The sequence below is a fragment of the Perognathus longimembris genome, chromosome 2 (genome assembly GCF_023159225.1).
Source record: "Perognathus longimembris pacificus isolate PPM17 chromosome 2, ASM2315922v1, whole genome shotgun sequence".
Lineage (NCBI taxonomy): Eukaryota > Metazoa > Chordata > Mammalia > Rodentia > Heteromyidae > Perognathus > Perognathus longimembris.
In genome coordinates this window covers 97,691,584-97,713,695 of record NC_063162.1, presented here as the reverse complement: position 1 = coordinate 97,713,695, position 22,112 = coordinate 97,691,584, and the positions used below count along the sequence as shown (strand labels likewise).

The window sequence follows — 22,112 nt, the reverse complement described above, 5'->3', positions numbered from 1 at the left end:
CAGCTCTACTGGTAGTGGGGAACAGTCTAAAATGCTTCTGGAAAGCTGCTCAAGTTTCAGCCCAATTTTACAAATTTGGAATATTTTACAGGACATAACTTCTATGAGCGCTCAAGCAGATGGAGCTCTCTCTCTTTCTGCCTCTCTCTAAACTCTGCCTGCCTGCCTGTGACCAATATTTGTTTAACATCTGCTTTGACTGATGTTTGTTAAGCTTGGAGAGTCGGTTAAATTCTGCTTGTTGTTAGCTGAATACTGTTTTCTCTAGCATTGACCACGTGGTGCTGACAATAGAATTGATTTTAGCAAGCACCATCTTGGTTCCACCAAAGTTCCAAAAACTCTTGGAGTTGGAGCCCATATGCCATGCCACATGTATGTGTTCTGTTCATGTCCTGTCTTCCATCTCCCGGACCTTCTCTGGTCTTAGCATCCCACTTCAGCTCCCCATTGGAGCTGAACTGGTTTCTCAAAATGTGGCTTCTTCGTTTCCTCGCCGTATAATCTGTGAAATTTTTTGTTTGCTGGAAAAGTTTTTTTTTCTAACTGACCACATGGTTCTAAAATACGGGCAAAATAATATCATTTTGCCACTGGAATTCCAGAAAACTTACATGGCCAATTAAAAAAAATTCTAAGCGCTCCTCAAAGCTTGTGTACAAGTGTCTGTCCATCTGTTTGTCTGTTGGTAAAACATGTAAAATCTGGCATCTTGGTTTCAAAATTACTTGCTTTTTGACTACTATTTTAACTTACTTTCTTACGTTAAACTGTTCTTTGAAGCCTGTGGGTGGAGTCACAGTGAACAGCCTGGAGGCAGTCTGTTGGGGATTCACGCTACCCTTCCCCCCCCCCCCCAGAGAGGCCCCAACAGCAGTCCTCTTATCACCAGACTCCAAGAAAAAAGAAAAAAAAACAAACAGGTTTTAAACCCAAACTGATCATGTTCAGGTGCAAGCAAATGTGTCTAAGAAAAACTCCAATAAGTTCAAATATACAGAATGTGGTATAAGTACAATGATGTAAAACCAGTATGTTATTCTTTATGTCTATCTATGCTAAAAGTCAAGTGTGCATCTGATCCTGACAATTCTTTGGTATAGACTAAGATTTTGATTCCCCATTTTTCTCTCCTGTGCTCTCATAAACTCTTTAAGGTCAAGGGACCAGAGTACTAACCTAGATTTTCCTGATGCAGCATGAATATTTGGCTTTATAGGATTCAGGTCAACATGTGTGCTATCTGCGTGGACTGTGATGGTCTGTGGCTACAGGGGTGGCCACAGGTTTGCATTGGGGTAGCATTGGTGTCTTCCCCCTCCATGTCTCAGAAACTGTTGTGGCTGCTGCAGAGAGCAGACTTGGTTGGCCTTTGGTCTGTGAGGATTTTGTGACTAGGAAGATGGTTAAAGGCCCAAGCCTTCTAAAATCTTTTAAAGTTGTCACCCTGCTTAAACCAGTAGGGCACCAGCTTACAAAAGCCATAGTACTCAGAGTAAGCAACCAGGAAATACTGGGAGATTTTAAATGTTTTTAACCAGTTTGTGTAGAATTTTGCAGGCAATCCAGCAGGAGGTGTGACAATCTATCCAGATTCTGAGAGATGCCACTGCAGCCTTGCTCAGATCCAACCCATCTCTCCTGCCTGCCTCCATCACACATGACTAATGACGCCTGCTGATCCAGGATGGAAGACACAACCACTTCGGATCTGCTAAAGCTGAGACTTTTACATCGTCCTGACCCTTTGCCCTCTTGATTGTTAATTCATTTGTGCTCTCTTCCACCTGCCAGTAAATGATGATTTGATATGATGGCACATGGATCTCATTCAGTCTGTTGTTCTCTAAGTGTTACAGCAGAACTCTGGCAAGTACTTGTTGGTCAACTCTCAACAAGTTACAGGTAAGCTCTACTCCTATTGTTCTCCTTGTTGCTTTAATTGGAAATAAAAAGGGCTTTTATGGCTAAGACTCTTGGGATTGCAGTTCGAAGCCAGCCCAGGCATAAAGAAAGAAAAAAAATATCCCTCTAAAACTCCATCTTCCAACTAACCAGCAAAGAGCCAGACTGGAAGCTTGTCTTAAGAGAACCAGCCAAATGCTGAAAGAGGCACTGTGGCTCAAGTGGTAGAGCACTAGGCTCGAGCAGAAGTGCTCAGGGACAGTGCCCAGCCCTTGAGTTCAAACCCTGTGAATGCCAACTGGGACCAGCTATCAAGCAATGAGCACCTAGACCTTCAGGACGAGGTCAATCCTGGCAACGAGGAACTATGGAGAGGAGTAAGAGGAGATGAAGTCTCATCTTAAATGGAGTCAATTTAAACTTGCCCTTTCAAAATTAATCAGCCAGGAGATCAAGAGGAATAGCTGTTTACCCACCTAATGTCCATACCTGTCCATTTTCTATCTGGACTGAAACTTGTATTCTTGCCTTTGCTACTTGCTATATATATATTTTAGCCTCTGATGGGTTACTCCCAACCAGTCCACTATCCCTGAACACTTCCTTCCTGCCCCCAGTCCAGTTATAACTCCTTCCTTGTAATGGGGCACAATTGGGTTTATGTTCCAAATGGAACTTTTCTGGCTTATGCCCAGGGCGTGTTCTCCCATGTTGTTCATGTTAACTTGTCCTGTGAACTTCTCAGCCTTTTGCCTGACCTTTTCAAAAGTCTCTTTTAACAGGATAACATCCCTCATCGAGATCGCCACCTGGGAACCTGCAGTTCAAGGCCATCCTCTTACTATACTGCTTTGCCCAGCGTAGATCTGGACCCTGAAGGCCCCAGCCCCAGGGACTCCTTGATGTGCCCAAGCTGCAGGAGGTAGGCAGAGGAGACCATGACACCCATTGGCCCTGATAACCATTCTCATGGAAATGATGAAGACTTTTACCAACCAAACTGTCAAACAAATACTCCTTGGACGGTACCAGGCCAAATGAATCAGGGACCCCTGACTACTTCGCCCCTTTTCAGCAGGAAGTAGCTCCAGAAGAAACAACCTCCGCCCATACTCCCGGCCTGGTACCCCTTCTGTTATTAATAAACAACAAATGGGGGAATGTTAGCATTTCCCTAGCCTCAGGGCCTCAGCTCCTCCCACTAGCCCCCAGATCCACCCATACCTAATGAGCCACTCCTACTCACTACCTACTTCCCCTTTACCCCCAGAGAGAAGCTGCCACCTGGATAAGGTGCAGACACCATGTAGCTCCCTCTCCCATGGGAACTATGGCCCCACTAATTAACCTCCTTATGAACCATCTTCTCCTGCCTGTGATTATCTCCGCATGGTCCTCTGGGATGGCTGATACCTATGCTTTCAGTGTCAATAAGTCCTTTGGGCAGTGAAACTCTCATAATAACCAGTAATCAAGAAATAACAGGAAATTCCAGATGTCCCCTCAAATCAAGAATGACTTGGACAAACAGCCCTGAGACTTAGGTCACTTACTTAAACCATTGTAAAGCCCACAAGTTAGCCAATCATCTTTTAGTTGCTAGCTCCTTGCTATGTTTTATGATTTTCCCATGATGAAATGTGATTCAATGTATGCTACTGTGGAAGCTCTGTAATAACCCTGCTGAATGGAGGGTTGGGGCTCTTGATTCAGACCCGCTGCGTCAGTGATGATCATGAGCCCAGGCTCGAGTTTGCAATATTCTTGTGTGATTACATCAGCTTTCGGCTCCTTGGTGGTCTTTGGGGACCCTGAAATCTGTCAAGATGAGGCTCTTCCTCAGGGCAGTGCGCAGTGAATTTAGCCTTTTATTTTCAATAGTCATATTGGTTGTATTTGGAGAAGCAACACTAAACATGATAGGAAAGGTATATAATATGCATGCAGAGAAAAGACCAAAGGGCTATGTAAAATAATAATAATAAATACATCATATAGTTAGTATTCTTTCAGTTTTTCAAACTCCTTTTAATGCTTTTCTTGGGCTTCCTTTACTCACTAAAAATTCACTTTGGTATAAGCTACTTTCTAATGGGAAAAGATCAAATAAAGGGAAAGCTGTACAACTTGTTATTCTCTTTGTTGTCTTTTGTAGAATAATCAATAACAAGCCAGGAGAAATCTACTTAGGTATGAAACTGAGCTATCCATATTCTAATTATGCTTATAGGCTTGAAACACTTGTGGGCTCAGTTGTAATGAAAGTGTTCCCCCAATGCTCTAAAAACAATCAGTGTTGAGAAACCATAGGAGACATTGATGCTGGGCTGTGGAGGGGCTATGGGATTTAACTGGACAGAAGCTTCATACAGTGGTTTGCTTAGCATGGAGTTATATATAAATGTGGTAAACCTAACCCAGCACTGACAAGTCTCACAAATTAAAAGCCAGGTCTTAATTAATGTAGTATCTCGGCCACCCAGGCAGGACTCAAACCCATGACAAAAAAGTCACCAGCACTCAGTCATTGGGGCTGTATTTTATTGTGCAGCGTCTGTCCCCCACCATTAGGATGGTGAAGAACAGCACTGGGCTTCAGTAGGCCAGGGTTTTTAAAGGCAAAAACCACACAGGTGGTCACATACCACAGGCAGGTGGTCAGGCATGTTAGGCAAAATAAGCCAGCAGACATACAGGAGCAGAACAGGCAGTTAGTGATTACAAATGGCAATTAAGCAAGCAAACTAATATCTTTAATTCTTGGTTCTGGGTGTAGCTGGTATTTACTGCATACTCATTTAACTCCTTAATTTACCTTAAATTTCTTTGTCTCTGGAATTTTATGCTGGTCTTCCTCATTGCTTTCTTTTGCAAAGGTCAAGCAGCTCTATGTCAAGGTGCTTGTCAAGTTCCTGTTATCTTCTGTTCCTGTCACTTGGGATGGCTCATTCTTAGCTAGGACTAAAGGTGAATTTTCTTGGTCAGGATGTCTCAATTCACAGAACTCTTATAGTCAATGGGTCTTGTGTGGCTGTTAAATGTATTTCCTGTAAACCAAGGAGAAAAGGCAGGTACGGGGACAGAGAATGTCACAGCTGGCAGGGTAGCATTCAACCATTCTCTTCTTCCCATGGCAGTTACCTGTTTTGTGTCAAGTTTTCTAATGCAAATGAACTTTGATGTCTGACTGGTTCAATTGGCTTTGATTAGACCAATTAATGTTCAGCCATTCAGATAAATGTTAACCTCTACTACCACACAGTAACCTATACTCTTGGCTTTTCAGCCTTTGCTATGGTTGAAGTGATCTATGACAGAAATGATCTGTGCTGAGACCCAAATACAAACAAAAATTGTATCTATCAACATAGGATTCAGAAAATTTCACTATGATAGGACCAAGAGATTCACACAACTGTTATGCTAGGTAAAGACACAGTGATGACTGAAAGGAAAACGCCAACACTAAAATTAATCTGGTAGCTTTATTTAATATTTTATCCATTCAGCAGCAACCAACATAAACATCAGAGCTAACAGAATCTTTTGAAATGTTCTGCTTTAGAGCTGCTTTAGAAATATACACACACAGGAAAAATTCAACTGTTCACTGCCAATTTTTTAATTTTATTTTTTAAAAAAAGGCTTCAAGAGCAAATAACACTGTTTTATTCTGTGCCCAAGCACTAGTTGAGAAAATCTATTAAATTACACAAGAAAAGGAAATCAAAGAAGCTTTGTTATCTTATGCATGTCATCTTATTTAATGGAAAGCTTCGCTTCTTTAAAGCAATAGAAATACAGTTTCCTACATATATATTTATATATTTATATATATATTAAGGTGTGATTACAAACACAGAGTGTTATTTTCAAATGCAAAAGCTAGTTCAAGAAATTTCCAACTGCAAAACTTGCAAGATACAAAGCTAAAATCCATATGATCCTCTCCTCAATTATGAATACTTTCACTAAACATAAATATTTTTAACATATATTAATTTTTCTGACATTCAAAATTGTAAAGTCAATATGGCAGAATTATTGTTAAAAGCACATATTTACAAATCTTTTTTTCCATACATAAAGTATTTGGCATAATTATAACAATCATACTGCATCCACAACTGTTTGCTTTTCTTTTTCTTTTTTTTTACACATAATGGTATCTTTTATTAAAATTAACCAGTTATATACAAAAATACTCGAACATTTATTATAGAAAACCTCTATAACCAGCCTCAACAGTGTATACCTGCTGAATGGTTTCATTAAGAGAATATAAAAAAGTGGTCACTGCCTTCCAGGTAATCTATCAACAAAAACAAACCCAGTTAAACTAAACTGAGCTTCCCAACAAAAGAGGGAAAATATTTAACAGTATGATTTAAAATACAGTTCATAGCTATTGTCAGTTGAGTGTTATAAACAGTCAGTTAATGAAAAAAAGATACAAAATACATTACTACATACAAGGTGCTTTTTTCCCACACTCCTACTGTGTATATGCATGTCTACCTAGAGCTATGATGCTAAGTTGCGATATTCAAGCTAGAACCATCTACAGTCACCCTCTTCCTTTAACCAAAGGATCACAGGATTAGCTGAGAAGCCAAGCTCCTCTGGTAAGAATGGAGTCTGGAGATTTTTTTAAAAAATTATTATTCTGTGCAGGGTTCACAGTTAATGTCCTGCCTTCTGAAAGGCTTTCTGTCATTTAATCATGTTAATATATTGTCACTAAGGTTTTTTTTCTTTATTCACGTTATTGATTTAATACTGTCCTGTATTGATTCCTGAATCCTTGTTAATGGGACACAGTAATTGGTGCTTATTTAATACTTGAATATCTGCTCTTTTTCAATGACACATTTTATATAGGAAACAATCAAGTAAGGAAGCACAAAATTCAAGTAAACATTTCTCTTGGGGTCTTCTGCTTAATCTAACTGATTGGAGCTCTGAAAGCAAATTGCACCTTGAAAAGAAATACAGTAGACAGCATGGCATCAAGGGGTACTAGAGAATTCACACAGTCGAATTTTAAGAGTGTAGACAGCTACCAAACATCCAAAGAACCTCAAAGAAGCCTTTAGTTTCAAGAACAAAACAATCGGTGCAACTCCTTAAGTGTACTGTCTAAGGAGATGAGCCTGCTTTTGCCTTCATTTTGAAATGGGTGTGGATCTTTCTGTTCCAGGAAGAGCCAGAAAAACCAGCTGTTCACATAACTTTTCCAAAGCAAGGCCCATGTGACTGGATGTGCACTCACCAAATAAGCCATCAAGTACTCGGTAAAAAGTATATAACATCAGCTGTATTGTTTGACAATATTGTATTAGTTTTAAGACTAAACTGTGTTTAAAAAGAAAGTGAACATAAAAAGATACAAAAGGACTCTTGATCGCGATTCACCATTTCCCATGACACATGTCTTTTCAGGAGACTCAGCCAAAGCTCATGTGACACCTGGCGAGTGAGATCCGTTAACGTTTAATATTGTGCAACATTAGATTAGTAAGCGAGTGGTAATTCCATTCACCTCAAGAAGGAGAGCTGAGTAAGTGATTAAAGTGCCTACACTACAGGTCTTCTCGCCCTAAGTTGTAAACGGCCACATAATTCGTTGCAGGTACATAGAAAAGGGATTTATAACTGGGAGACCTTGCGGGGCAGGGGCCTGGGCCTGGGGCCTGGCTCAGTCCTCCGGGTCCCGTTCTCCAGGTGGCCTGGCCTCGTGGCCAGGGGCTTGGGGGGCAAGGCAGGAGGTTCGGAGGTGACGGGGATGGAGAGGCTGTGAGGTAGCGGGACCGGGCGCCGCAGAGTCCGCTCGTAGACACTGTAGGGAGGGGGGGTTTTGCTCTCCTTGCACACTGGCTCCTCAGGTCCCCCTGGCCCCCCGAAGCTGGACACCGCCACTGACTGTTCGTTCACCTGATTTTCAAAGCCTGAGGTTTCCGATGTGCTACACCGGCTGAGAGACGAGATGCCGCTGCTGTAGCTGCCCGACAGGACCGGGGAGTTGGAGGTCAGTCCTGGGGAGTGGTACTCCACAGGCGAGGGGGTGAAGGACTGCGCAGAGCCCTGAGGTCAAGAGGAAGGTCGGGGTGTGGGGGGGGGGGGAAGGACAGGAAAGGAGGAAGGGGAGACATAGCAGAGTCAGGAACATGGTGATGGGGGCTAAATCCACTTTGATGCCCTAGCCTTGAATAATGGAAGGGGTGCCATGGACCAAGATGCACTGTACTCACAAACGGATGTGCTAGATGGAAACAACTACTGAAATACTAACACTACTACTACTACTAAATGGGAGTGGAGGGGGACAAACTCTAGTTTTCAACGCCCCAGCAGGTGACCTTATTTCAAGATTGCTTTTAAGGATATGACTGTGGCCCTACTCCTACACTTATAAAAACCAGGTGGACACCAGGGGATGGGGGGAACACTGGCACACAGAAAAATCCTTTCTGGGAGGACCCAGAAAGAAGGCTGGCCAGGGAGAGAGACCTCAGGGGAAACCAAGTCTGTCCCTACCTCCTCCATCTTGGACTTCCAGTCTCCAAGACTGGTAGAAAACAAGTTCCTGTCATCAACACTACACAGTCTGTGGTACTTTGCAGTCAAAGCTGACTAGTACACCCAGACTCACAGCTGAGTGTTGTTTGTCACAAGAAACACTGAAAATACCCATCAGACACTCCTCTGTGGAACTGACCATTGGCTAAGCACACCCCCTCCCCTGTACCCTTGACTACTTGCCATTTGCAAATAAAAAGGATGCAGTAATCTGCAAGGGAATCTGAAGGGACACCACTGCTACTGGCTCTCATGGGAAGGAAAGAGAACCAGGGAAATGAAGCTTTGGGGACCCCATTTGCCATTGTCCTACACAGGCTCCCTGCTCCCGACTGCAGGCAAGACTCAGGGGAGCCTTAGGTTATGTGTGTGTGTGGGGGGAGGGGTGTTCTCCTATCAGAGACCTTTGTCCTCATATCACACTCCTGAGATGACATGTAGACTGGGCTCTAGCCTGAGATGTGAGCTGTTTCATCACTGGTTTTGTTTGTTTTTTAGCCTGCATAACTTGCTAATAATAAAAAATAGACATTATGGAAGCAGAATTCCAGATTTCTAGCATTTGACAAAGAACTGAACGTTCTGCAACGACATGGCACATTTCCTTAGTGGAGAGAATCTTTTGGAGATGGGCAAGGGCCATGCACATTTCCATGCCCCAGAGTCACCAGTCTTCCTCATAGGGCTCTGAGGCCCAGCCTCCTCCTGACTTATTTATGAATGGCATCTCTTCCCCTTGTCTGGCATCCTAATCTGTTGCTCCCAGCATTTGGGGTCCTCAGGATTTGTAATGAGAACTAACAGATGTTGTGTGGAAAGATGTTGCCAAGGAGAAAGGCGGCATTCAATAAATTCATTAACTCTGGTGTACATTCAAAGCGTATCATCTTATGAAAGAAACCTGAATAATATTGTTTTGGCCCAGTGCTTTCTAAGCTTATTTGACCACACACTCTTTTTTCACGTATCACCTAATGTCCTATAAACTCATGTTCCATGGAACACAATTGGAGTAAAGCTTCACCGGGCTAGCTTTACCTTGCTCTCCAGTTTTAAACAAAAACAACACAGACACTTACAAATCCTTGTAAATTATGCATAGCTAACTAGCAGATACAAACTCACTGGTGTCTTTGTCAAAAATTAAGCCTCAACAGCAAAATAAGACAAGTTAAGTCCAGTTTTCTCTAAAGGACTAATCCTATCACTTAATTGTTGGGGGGGAAAAAATCCAGTCAAATCCTATTGGTAAAGGCAATGTGACCTGCATTCTAAAACTCACAGCTTGGTAGTAGTGTGTTCTCTAAATGAAATCTGAAGTTACAACACAAGATTTTCCATCTATCTTCTCTTCTTCAAGCCCCACTTGTGAAGACACAGTTACAACACAACCTGTGGCTTGTAAAAATAAATACAGGTCTGCGGAGATGTAGTATATGCCATGCAAACTCAAACGGTCTGACAGATGCTACCCAAACATATTCAGCCTGTGGCTTCTTTTGATTTTTGTTGGTTGCCTGTTCTGGTGTTTGAACTCAGGGACTCGCCCCCATTTGGCTCTACTTGTTCACAGAGCACTCTACTACTTGACTCATCCATCCAGCCCAGCTGTGTGTTGGCTATTTTAACGATAGATTCTCATAGACCTTCTTTTCTAGGATGCCCTTGAACTGAGATCCTTCAGGTCTCAGCCTCCTGGGTAGCTAGGATTGCAGGTGGGAGTCATCCATTCTCAGCCTGAGGAATTAATCTCTTAGACAACCTGTGGTCTTATGATCAACCTGCATAATCAAGTCAAAAAACACAGATGACAGCTTCATAGCAACATGTGGAAACTCTTAAGGAAAAAGTCAAGTTGCTGCTGGCTTTCCCTCTTCTGGATGACAAGCAATGGCTTCCAAAGCAAATGCTATCACATAGACATGATGGTAACAGCTGTGCTGCAGAATGGCAACAAAATGTGCAAAGTATCTGCACTTATTAGCAGGTTTCTACATCAGAAACTGTGGTGATGCAAATGAAATCACACTTCTTTTCCAAGTATTTCCATTGTTTTCCAGATTCTTGATGTCTATCATTAGTTATCCTTAGCAGCACAGATGCATCCTGCCCCCTGTGTGTGCTGAGGCTAATTCATCTTTTGCACATTTGCTGGAACATGAAGTGTGTGTACCTCTGAAGTCACTCAGGTACAGAATTGTTCTTTCAACACTTCCTCCAACCTCTCTTATTTGCTGCTCTTAGAGCCAGGAGCTCCCACCTCTCCTATGCACTGAAAAGCCCTGACGCCAGTCTGATTCACTTTGGACAGAAGCTAAATATTACACTTTATCTTCAGGAGGGATCTAGATGCTTAGAGATGTAAATGCCCTGCCCAATTCAAATGTCTGACCTTTACCAATTCCCATAGTAGTCCTTAGAATTTTTTAGAATCCATTTTTACCATGACATTTTGATGTTTTTTCAATCTAAATGTGTGTATATGTATGTGTACATAGGTTTGATGTGCTCTAACCCCAAGGATTGGAGTTATCTAGGGACCATATATTTTTTTTTTCTTTTCCCTTCTCCTTTTGACAATACTAGAAGGTTCTATACTTGCTAAGCAGGCACGCTATCTCTTGAGCCAGCCATTTTGGCTTTGTTTTTGATTCAGGGTCTTGCTTTTTTGCCTAGGCCTGCTTAGACCATACTTTTCCTATTTACACTTCTCACATGGCTGTCAGGCAGACAATACTGTGTCTAGCTATTGGTTGCGATAGAGTATCATGAACTTTTTGCGGGGGGAGGGGGCAGGAGGGAAACGGACCAGGCTGGCTTCAGACTATGATCTCTGTCCTTTCAGTACCTGCTACCTAGGATTACATATGTCAGTCCTGGCACCTGGCCATGGGATCGTATTTCTTACCTTAATTGAGGAGATATGCCGAGTCTGATTTTTTAGGTTCTTATTGTTATTATTTGGAGAATGAGGCTCATAATCCCAAAGAAAAAACAAACAAAAATGACCTTTTCTTACTCATTTTCCCCTACATCTTCTTTTCCTATCTTTGCCTTGTTTGTGTGAATAAAAGCACCTTTTTATGTGCTTGGGATGAGATTTGGGAAACAAATGGGTTTGGGCCAGTCTCTAGCCTCAGTCTAAGGAGGGCTGTACCTTCAGTGGGGACCGGCCAGCCGGAGAGGGGGACACTGATGTCGTGTGTCTTGCTGGTGAAGCTGTAAACAGAGAGAGAACATGTCAACTAAGAAAAACCCGACTGCTGAGTATCTGTAAGTGCCCCTCTCTATGTGCAAACCTCGACCCAGAATCCAGTGCAGACGAGCTTCTGAAGCGAGGGGAGGGGAGGAACCACACAATGATCACCCAGGGCAGACTAAAAACACAGGATGATGTGACCAAGATGGGGGCCAGCCATGGCAATGCTGAGAGCACTGGGTGAGAACCAAACACTGGCCCAGCCTCAAGGTGCTTTTTCATTGCTCAGTCTCTCTATCTGGCAAGGTGTTTCCATGGGAGTGTATTCAACCATCCTCCCTTTTCCTCCCCTCCCCAAACAGATGACCCCGTCCAGGAAGATCCCCCTTCCAATGGTGAGCCTTCTCTTCATTCCTTGGGAGTGGGGTGGGGGTGGTATCTATGGACACCATCATTCTCTGCTCTTCCCACTGGCTGTTCAGGTGTGCTTGGGCCTCAGCATTGTGATGGCCATTGCTCTGTGTATGCATAGATCAAGCTGGCTGCAGAAAGCAGGACTGCTCAGGGGCAAAGTGACCTATGGCAGTGAACAGGAGGGTGAGGGCAAGGGGGCAGGGTGGGGGGCATGCCACACTTTGCCATCCACAGAGAGATTTCAGTTGAAAGCAAGTAAGTTGTTCTGTAATTAGCTGCCACTCTCCCAGCTGTCATGTTCCGGTTTCTAACTGGTAAGAAAACTACAGAAAGGCTGAAAGGAAGACAGACAGACAGTTACAGAGCCCACAACATGGCCACAGATGAGAACCTCAAGACAGACCATGAGAGCAATCATTGCAGAAAGGACAGCAGCCCTGCTAAGGTAACTCTGAGAGGTAAGGTCACTGGGGAGCTCTGAGTCTCAGGGGACCAGAAAGAATGGCCCACTCTCACTCGAGGCATTCAGTCAGACCACCAGCATGAGTTCTTCCCCCTCAATGGCGAGGTGCACACTCACTGAGCTCTTCTCTGGAGAAGTATACACCTCAAATAGCTCCATTAGTATCTCTATCTTCAGCTTTCAATGGGCCTTGTATTCTACCATCAAATATTATTACCCTTTAATAATATCTATCAATGCTTGGTTCCTTAAAAAATGCCTTTCAAGTTCTCATCTTCATGGACACAACCAGGCTACCAGGCTAAGTTGGAAACTGCTTAAATATATGCCTATCATAAAGGAAACATAGACAATTTTGTTTATGGATCTTAACCTATTGTGATTCCCACTGATTTAAAATAAACAATAAGGTTAGAGTTCTGATTTTTTTTTTTTTTTTGGTGGTACTGGAGTTTGAATTCAAGGCCTGTGCTTGCTGGGCAGGTGCTCTATCACTTGAGCCACACCCTTAAGCCCTTTTTTGCTTTAGTTATTTTTCAGATAGGGAGGGCTTCATATTTTTGCTCAGGGATAGCCTTAGACAATGGCACTCTTACTTCTGTTTCCTGTACAGCTGGAATGATAGGTATGTACCACCCTATCTTGCTTTTTGGTTGAGGTGAGGCCTTGTTAATGTTTTGCCCTGGCTGGCCTCAAACCATGACATTCCTCATCTCTACCTCCTTGTAGCTGGGATGACAGGCACATGCCACCACATCTGGCCTTTTCAATAATTATGTGACTTTACTTTCAGCTTTGACAAATTTAGAACTGGGTACTATCTAGTTTATTTTTGAAAAGAGTAAGGTCAGCTTTCTTAAAAGCAACAACAACAACAACAAAATGGGAGGGCCATATGCTAAAGTATAACAAATAAAACATTAATGATTATTTCAGAAATCCTAAAATTTGGCTTCAGCAGGTCTGAGGTTAGGCTGAGGTTAGTCTGTACTTCTTGAATGACAACCCTAAAGGGTGCATCATCCTGAATCAGCCTTGAGAGAAACACCATGTCTTCAAGCAGCAGATAATTCTGGATGCTAGAAGCTTATTGAAGTCAGTTACTTAGTTCTGCAGGAGCAACTGAAACCTTGGTATGAGTCCAGAATTAGATGGGAAAAAGCAGCTGAGTTAGCAAATGTTGGTAAGAATCAGGTGTTGCAAGCGAAGCAGAGAGGAGTGGCCTCCTAGGTTAGAGGGCTAAGGATGGGGTGTGGAGGCACCCAAGGAACGCTGCCAGAGGGGCTTCCTAGGGACCTATCATTGTGTAACAGAAGTCCAGGAAAGGGAAGCAAATTTTGTAGCTGCCCCATATTTTACCTCAGAAATCCAATTCCTACCTTTCTCTGAGGAATTCAGGACATGCTGGAGTGCCAATAAAATTTATTTTATAAAGTGATTAGTCAGAGGCTTCAAATACCCACCAGTCTGTGTGGGTCTTGGAGGGACAGGGGGAGAGATAAGTTTCCCACTATCCGACATGTTCTTGGCTTCCTTCCCACTGTCCAGGCTCCAGCTGCTAGGGGTGGGATTCACAGCTGGAAGGGAATAACACAGCTAAAAACACATAGTCCAGCTTTGCCTTCCCAATGCTTGAGATCTTAGCAGCACGTCAGGATTATCCAGAGTTTAAAAAAGAATCAACTGGATTAAAAAAACAGCAACCCAAAAACAATGAACAAGAAACCTCCCTAAACCTTTAATTGGCTATCTCACAATTGACACTTAATAGGGTGAGAGCATTTCTCTCTTGTTTCTCTCAAGATATCAAATATGACAAGTCTCTATTTCACAGTGTGTTCTGTCGTTAGAATGCAAGAAGATGATCATCATCACTCTCTTTTAAAATCTGGTTTGTAGTGGAGATTTCAGAGTAAGTGGCACTCAAAAAGGGAGTCAGAAATAGCATGCTATTTTGGTTGGGTGGCAGAATTCCTGGCCAGGCCCCATTATATCATTGACCAGTTCTTTGAAGAAAGGACTCTTTGTTCCTGAAATCAATGGATCATAATGAAGTATGTTGTAAGAAAAATGTCCTAAGAAGAATGACAGTGTCATTCTTATTTTGTCACCTGTCTGCTCTGGGCTTCATTTAGATGTAAGAATATAGAACAGGCCTACTGAGAACCTGGACAATTACACAGGTTATGGAAGTTACTGCCCAGCAATGAGCTCTGTAAAAGCTAATGGTCCAAGAGTTTGGTCTCTGTGCAGACACTGCCATCTCATGGAAATAGAGGGCACTGCACATTTTCTCACTAAATTACTGCTTTGGTTTACTGGGGATGGAATTGCTTTTAAAAGACTTTCCCCCTCCTCTATTCCTTTTAAATCTGCTTCGTAATTTTTCTTGAGCAGAAGAGGTGAGAATAATAGCACATTCCTAAATGCTACTGGAAAAGATAAACACTTGATTTATAACATCAAGGGTAATTTCCTGTTCTAAAGTGATTTTGGCCCAGGCCTTTGCTAATTTCCATCTTGCTTTATAAAGTTTTAACATTAATGTATCAATGTACTCAAATAATAATGCAGTCTCATTCTTAATGAGGGAAATTAAAGTGCACTTTCTCAGGACATTTCTTTAGAGACTCATGGCTTATTGGCCTGGGGCAGAGGGACCACTCCTATTTTTGACGCATGGCCCTGAGAGGCAAGCGGGTGACTGGCTGCAAGCCCCACCTCCATAGTTGTAAAAATGACATTTAATCTGCTCTTCTGCAGAGTTGCTCAAACTGATGCTAATTGGCTTACCACTATGCATTGTTTAGCTCTCATTTGTGTGTGCAGGGACTTTGAGACAGGGCACACTCCATTATGCACTGCATTGCAATTCTTAAACAGCAGTTAATTGTACAAGAGCCATAGTTGAGCCACCACAAACAACAGATGAGCTGGCTGAGTGAGCTCTGTGAGGGAGACAGGACGTGCGGGCACAGAATCAATCGGGGAAGTTGCTATTTTCATTGTGCTGAAGAAGTAGCCTAATTGGCAATTTCATTTCTGGAAGAGCAGGCATGGCCTGGGTGACTCACCAAACCAAAGTCCTGAAACACAGCAGAGGACAGGGGAGGGGGATTCCTACTCTCTCACTCACATTCTCACATTAGGTCTTACAAGTACATTGTTGATGAGGAAAGCATCACAAATGGTCGACCTCATGAATTCCAAAGAACACAAGTCTTGAGCTGTATTCCAGAGCAGGAAGAACCTGGAGCCCTGACTCCCACATGACACAGGAAAGAAGGGAGGAAATGGGCGTGAAACAACCCCCAAGGCATCCCAGGACTGATGAGGTCTGGTTAACACTCACCTTTCTCGGGCGCAGAGAGATTTGGGTCACTGCGTGGCATGGCCCCATCACCAATATGATTCAACAGCATCCTCTGGAAAGGGACAAGAGTCTACCTTTACCATGCAGCACAGTGACATGTGAAACCTTTTACAAAGCCCCATCATTACCTCCTTATGGAAACTTTTGGTTCAAAATGTTTTCTATATGGTAAGATGAGCCTAGGAACAAAGAATTCGATTATACTTAAAGATAAAAGACTCAGGTTTTGAGAAAGAGAATATAGTGTTTGAAAGGTCTGTATTTCATTTCTAAATGGTAAATAAATGATTCTAATGAATGATCCTATTAAATATAAGGAAAACAGGTATTAAATTGTAGCTGAGCTTGGGTGTTCTTTTTTTTTTATCTGTATTTTTTTTTTTGTCTTTTCTTTTTTGGTACTGGGGATCGAACCCAGGACATTGCACTTGTTAGGCAAGCACTTTGCCACTGAGCTACATCCCAGCCCTGGGGTGTTCTATATACATATGAAAGCTAGAATGGAAATGAAATGTAAGTAAAAATTAGGGGAGAAATATTAATTTAGCAAAAAAAGCTTGGAGTGAATGGGCTTAACCCTCCCTCAGATTGATAATCTTACAGTAGGTATAAAAACACAGTAAATAATTAATGTTCTCTTTTTTGTTTGTGATGGCTCTGGGATTTGAACTCAGGACCTTGAACTCTTGCCTAGTGTTTGCTCAAGGCTGATACTCTATTGCATGAGCCACAGCTCCACTTCTGGCCTTCATGGTAGTTAATTAGATATAAGAGCCACTTTCTTGATCTGGTTGGCTTTGAACCACAATCCTCAGATCTCAGCATCTGGAATAGCTATGATTACAGATGTAAGCCAGCAGCACATCACAATTTGTCATCTTTAACCTATCAAAAATGCCATTTTTACATGGCTCTACCAAATATATATTTTAAAGTATCAAGTCCTTTAAAATAAAATGCACCATGGCAATGTGAGTTTTTGTAATTCTGACTACATACATACTGCTTCAAATTTTATCCAAAGCAGATAACTCAGGGGATTAATCAGGGAGGCTTTCAGAGTTCCTCATGCTGGCAACATGTTCTAAAGCAGATGGGCCAAACTGCAAAGTCCCCTTGAAACATCCATGACAAAGGGAAATAAAACTGGTTAGCCGGTTCAGCCAGACGCACTCTGATATAATTTCTGCCAGACATCACTGCTGTGCAGGGAAGGTTTCCTGGGACTTTCGAGAAGATCACACAATCAGCAAAGATCAACCAATCAAGCCAAATCCCACTCGCTCTCATCTACTTCCAGATGCAGCCACAGACTTCTGCCAGGATGGTGTAGAAAAACAGAGAAATTAGCTGGATAGAAAGAACTTGGTCTCTCAGCTCTTAAATTAGTCCCAAATTAGCTGTAAAACTCAGGGCTATACATCAATCATCAGTTTTGAACCTCCTCTTCAAAGCTACAGCTGTCTTAGGTAGGTAGAAGCAAGAAGACAGAATGCTGTCCAGCAGCATGCTTCTCCTCCAGAGTGTGTGTGTGTGTGTGTGTGTGTGTGTGTGTGTGTGTGTGTGTGTGTGTGTTAATGGATGTATGTTGAGGTTTGAATTCAAGATCTTCTGCTTGGTAGGCAAGGGCTCTACCACTTCAGCCAGTCTGCGAGTCCTTTTTCTGTGAGTTATTTTTGAGTTGGAGTCTTACTTTATGTCTTGTCCACCCTGGACTATAATCCTCCTGTTTGTGCTTTCCCACAGAGCAGGGATGGCAAGTGTATGCCACTGCATTTAATCCTTTGTTGAGATGGACTCTTGTGACTTTCCTTGCTCAGGCTGGCTTCAAACCTCAGTACCCCAATTTCTGCCACCAAGTAGCTAGAATTATAAGCTTGAGCCACCATGCCTGGCTTGCACTAGTTATTTTTGACATAGGGTCTTATTTATTTATTTGCCCGGGCTTCTGTATGGACTGTGATCTGCCTATTGTATGCTTCCCAGAAAAATTGGGACATACAGGTATATGTCCCAGCACCCAGCTTCTTCTGTAGAAACTTTTTCTACCAGACTTTTCTACCCAGGTGGGCCTGTAACTGCAATCCTCACAATCTCAGCCTCCCACTTAGCTAGGAGAACAGGTGTGTGGCACAGATGGTTATTGGTTGTGAAGGGCTCTCCTGTGTGCCTAGGCTAGCCTTGGAACTATGATCTTTCTGGTCTCAGCCTCCCAAGTAGTTAGTAATCACAGGGGTGAGCCACTGGCAGCCAGCTTTCCCAGTATCTTTTGCTAACTGAAGAGTGACGCCCCAGATTTGTACATGCAAACAACAAGAGAGCTCATTCACCCAGCTCTCCCTGGAAATGCAGTCAGATCATGGAAGACACGGGCATTTCCCGTTTCCCTGGGTTTTACCACAGGCACTGACTCTTGCATCCCTATAAGAAGCATAGCTCAGACAGAAATCCCTAACAACAGGCAGAAGACAGAAGTGGCCTGTGGTCTGACACTACTCATTGGAGCCCCCAGTGCTCCTGCGGTGACGGGCCAGCACTGTCCCATCTTCTTCATCCACACAAGTACCTGGGAGGGCTCCACAGGTGTTGGGTAAATGGCACTGCATGGTCTCTCTCGTGGGGACAGGCAAGAGTTTTCTCTGGAATGTTTGTGTTTGTCAGACAACAAAGGAGATGCTGGGAAGAGAAGAAAGAATCATCAGTGTGACAGTGGTGTTGGACCTGCTTAGAGGAAAAAAGAGAGCAGGAGTGATCAACCAGCACCAGAAAGGGAAGCCACTGTGCCTGGGGTCTGGGCCCTCTCCCTCCCCCTGCTTTTAGGCACTAACCTCTGGCACTGGAAGGAGCAGAGCTTGTGACGTTAGGTGAAGCAGAGTGTGTGGAACTCAGGCTTGAGGTAGACGGGCTGGGCTGTGAGGACAGAGTGGCAGAACACACTGCTTAGAGGCATCACACAACAAGGACGCATTTGAAACAAAACCATCAACAGAGGTTTTTGTTCTTTTCAAATTAGCAAACAGAAAAATAAATGAAAACCCAAGGCCAGTAGGTATGCTGGCCAGAATAGCTAGAAAAATCTTACTAACTCAGACTGATAAGGCCTGCCTGCATTGAGAATCTGGTATTTTCACTATTGCCAACAGAACACGTTCATATTCATTTCAGCTCCACTCTGTGATTCTGCCCCAGTCAGTAGCTCACTCTCTCACCAATGTGTAAGCAAAACCATTTGTTCACAGTAGGGTTAGAAGTATGGCTCAAATGGCAGAGTGCTTACTTAGTAAGCATGAAGCCCTGAGTTCAAACCCTAGTACCTCAGAAAAAAAAATAGTAATAATGTCCAAAGCATAAACATGTTTTGCCCCTTTTCCAAGAACAGAGGAAGGGACAATTTCTTATCTCTTGTTTGCTTCATTTCACAGAACTTTCCTAAAGGACATATTAGCAATACCTAAATAAAACATTCCACTGCAAGAGTTACCTTGCCTCTAAATAACTAAAAACTATGTGTCTTCTTTCATAGTGGAAATTGTGTGTGTGTATGTGTACGTATATATGTATATATATAAATAATCAGTAGACAAAAAGTTATAATGGACTCTCCCATCAGGCATTATAGAGCCACGTGGAACTATAGAGAGGCAGCTAGTATGTGGTAACATGCTCCATGTATCCAGGATGGAGGAAGCAGAGACCAGTCAAGGTCAGTGTCAAAGCTAACCCTGAGCAGCTTGCCTGGACTTCTCCACTGCTTGCTCATGTCTTCTTAAAGGAATGGGCACTTTGGAGAGAAATATCTTTGTCGATTCCAAAAGACCAATTAAGTGATAAGGGTTTAAAAGTTGGTCCTTAAGTCAAGTTCTTGCTTGAAGGTCTGTTCGTGAGCACAGCAGAATGAATAGACACGCTCATGATTGAGACAGAAAAGGAAGAAACACGAGCAGACAAAAAGCTAATAAAGTACCTGCATGTTAAAGACTTCATCAGAGCTTTCTGATTGCCCTGTAATATTGCTTACTTCAGCAGAAGCTTGGGAGGACAGGGAGGAGGAAGAATACCGGTTCACAGCTGGGTAACTTAATGGGCTGTTTCAAGAGGAGGAAAAACAAACAAACAAAACCAAAAGCCATGGTCATTAACTCAGTCTCACAATTGTACTTTGTCACATGCTGGCATGGTATAAAATGCCAGAGGGGAGACAAGACACAAGACAAGACACATGCTATTTTCTGTTCTATTTATTGAGGCTGTTTGCCTCAATCTGATCAAATGTTCCAGCTTAGTTATTTCTCAGGCTGTTGCTGCTTTACCCATAGCAGGTGTCTGCAGCTGGCTGGGGGGTTCATGATTTTGTTCAAGGAATAGTGTTATTTAACAAATGATGCCATAAAGAATCGTGCCAAATAGTCTTTGTGTGTGTGTGTGGGGGGGGGAATGGTGAAGTAATTCCGAATAAGACTTACCTGCGTCTAGGAATTACCCTGGTACCATCTGGACTCATGGAAGCCGGCGCGGAGCTCCGACACACGCGAGGGCTTCCATTAGGGAAATGGACGGGACTGGCTTGAATACAAGCAGAGAACTCCTAAAGGTGTGATCAAGGAAACATCCGATTACAGTGCTGATGGGGGGGTGCACTGTGCCATATTAACATGCTACATAAGCACCTTCAAGGGATCTATTATAAGTTCCAGTATTACTTACTAAGCCTTCCCTTACTTGTTTTCATAAAAGGTAAGCACAGAAATAGCAGACAACACAGTTGTACAATGTAAAGGCTCCCTAGGTAAACATTGCAATGTGGCAGAAATCCCAAAAGGTGTCACTATTGGACGCTGGATCGGCTCTCTAGCAAGAAGTCAGTGGTGTTGGGACTCACATACCTGTATCCCTAAACTTGATCTCATCACAAAGAATTGGTCCACCAGCTTTTTGTGGAGGGGTCTCATATCTTGCGGAACAAACTTCTCATGCACGGCCAAACCAAATTCCAGAATCTGAGCCTAGATCACAATTTGAGAGGGGACACTGACATCAGGGATGTTTTCCTCACCAGTGCTCACCACAGACCAAGCACAGCACTGTGCATGGGGCACTTCAGATAGTATTCTTTTCATCTTCTCCATCTGACCATACAGGAACATCAGTCATGTGACAGGTAAGGAAACTGAGGGAAACGTATTAACAGTTCAAATGTGATTTGAACTTGGTACAATCTTATTTCAGGCACTTCATTTTCCCCTGAGATTCTTCTGCTCTGTATTTGAGATCTTTAATTATACTCTATATTTAATATTCAGGAGCCCTCTGGCTCTTTCCTGTCCTTGGGGGAGGGAAGAGAGGGGTCAGAATCCAACCCATTGGGAAAGCTGGCCCCCCAGGTTCCTCTTCTATGAACTGCTACCTCTCTCCCATGTGATCATCCTCTCCCCATCAAGTTCTTTTGTGCTCCCTAATTCCTCCCGTAGAGTCTCAAAAATCTGTCAAGGAAGGGAAAAAAATGACCAGACACAACTGCTTTGTTACAATATCAGTAGTGTGTAAAATTCCTTTGATTTGAACAGTAGCTATCTTCTACATTTTACAAATGCCCTCAAGCTAACATAGTCAAAAGAATACACTTTATAGTCTGGAGGAAAAACAAATTATCCATCCACAAGGTCTTGCTTGCATCTTTACATCTTGTGAAGATTTGAGGGGGATAGCTCAAGGTCAAGCAAGACTGAGCCCAGTGGGTTAGAGCACCCATCATCTCCCCTAAAGAGACAGGACTTGGCAACTATAGTTCAGGTGAATTCATAATCCTAAGTATTATATGGCCTAACCTGCTCAATTCTGGCACCTACATTTGGGAACGTATCTTACTTTCTATTTTCTTCAAGGTCAGTGTCAAGTAATTTTTCTCTTTTCCACAAGTGGTACAGCTACTCTCATCTATGGACACCTCTGTCCTCAGGCATAAGGTTTATGGACTAAGCCTACTTTATATAAAATATGATCTAAAATCTCATTAGGTTTGAGTCCCATGGTACATTCTTTCCTATTCTTTACTTACTAATTTGGTATTACCAAATGCAAAGAGATGCTTCTCTAGCATTTTGTCATTCATATTCTACTTTTCCCAGACATTATTTCCTTTGGACCTACATTTCTGACCATGTCTCGTATGTCACTTTCCA

General features: G+C 42.8%; 1 protein-coding gene across 6 annotated transcripts in view; it reads right to left on the bottom strand.

Moving 5' to 3' along the window:
* Window positions 1-6,046: 6,046 nt before the first annotated feature.
* The window catches only part of Dock4 (dedicator of cytokinesis 4), a 417,461-nt gene continuing 401,395 nt past the window's right edge, over window positions 6,047-22,112 (bottom strand). For 2 of the 6 annotated variants that reach the window (XM_048339770.1, XM_048339772.1), the window contains exons 44-52: window positions 20,817-20,936; window positions 20,397-20,518; window positions 19,898-20,018; window positions 18,762-18,843; window positions 18,500-18,609; window positions 15,913-16,003; window positions 14,024-14,137; window positions 11,642-11,703; window positions 6,047-7,989 (exon numbers count right to left, since the gene is read on the bottom strand). In XM_048339770.1, the coding sequence (XP_048195727.1) occupies window positions 7,555-7,989; window positions 11,642-11,703; window positions 14,024-14,137; window positions 15,913-16,003; window positions 18,500-18,609; window positions 18,762-18,843; window positions 19,898-20,018; window positions 20,397-20,518; window positions 20,817-20,936 (1,257 nt within the window). In that variant the 3' untranslated portion in view covers window positions 6,047-7,554. The remainder of the gene's footprint in view (window positions 7,990-11,641; window positions 11,704-14,023; window positions 14,138-15,912; window positions 16,004-18,499; window positions 18,610-18,761; window positions 18,844-19,897; window positions 20,019-20,396; window positions 20,519-20,816; window positions 20,937-22,112) is intronic. The other 4 variants (XM_048339771.1, XM_048339773.1, XM_048339775.1 and 1 more) reach the window with 4 other exon arrangements.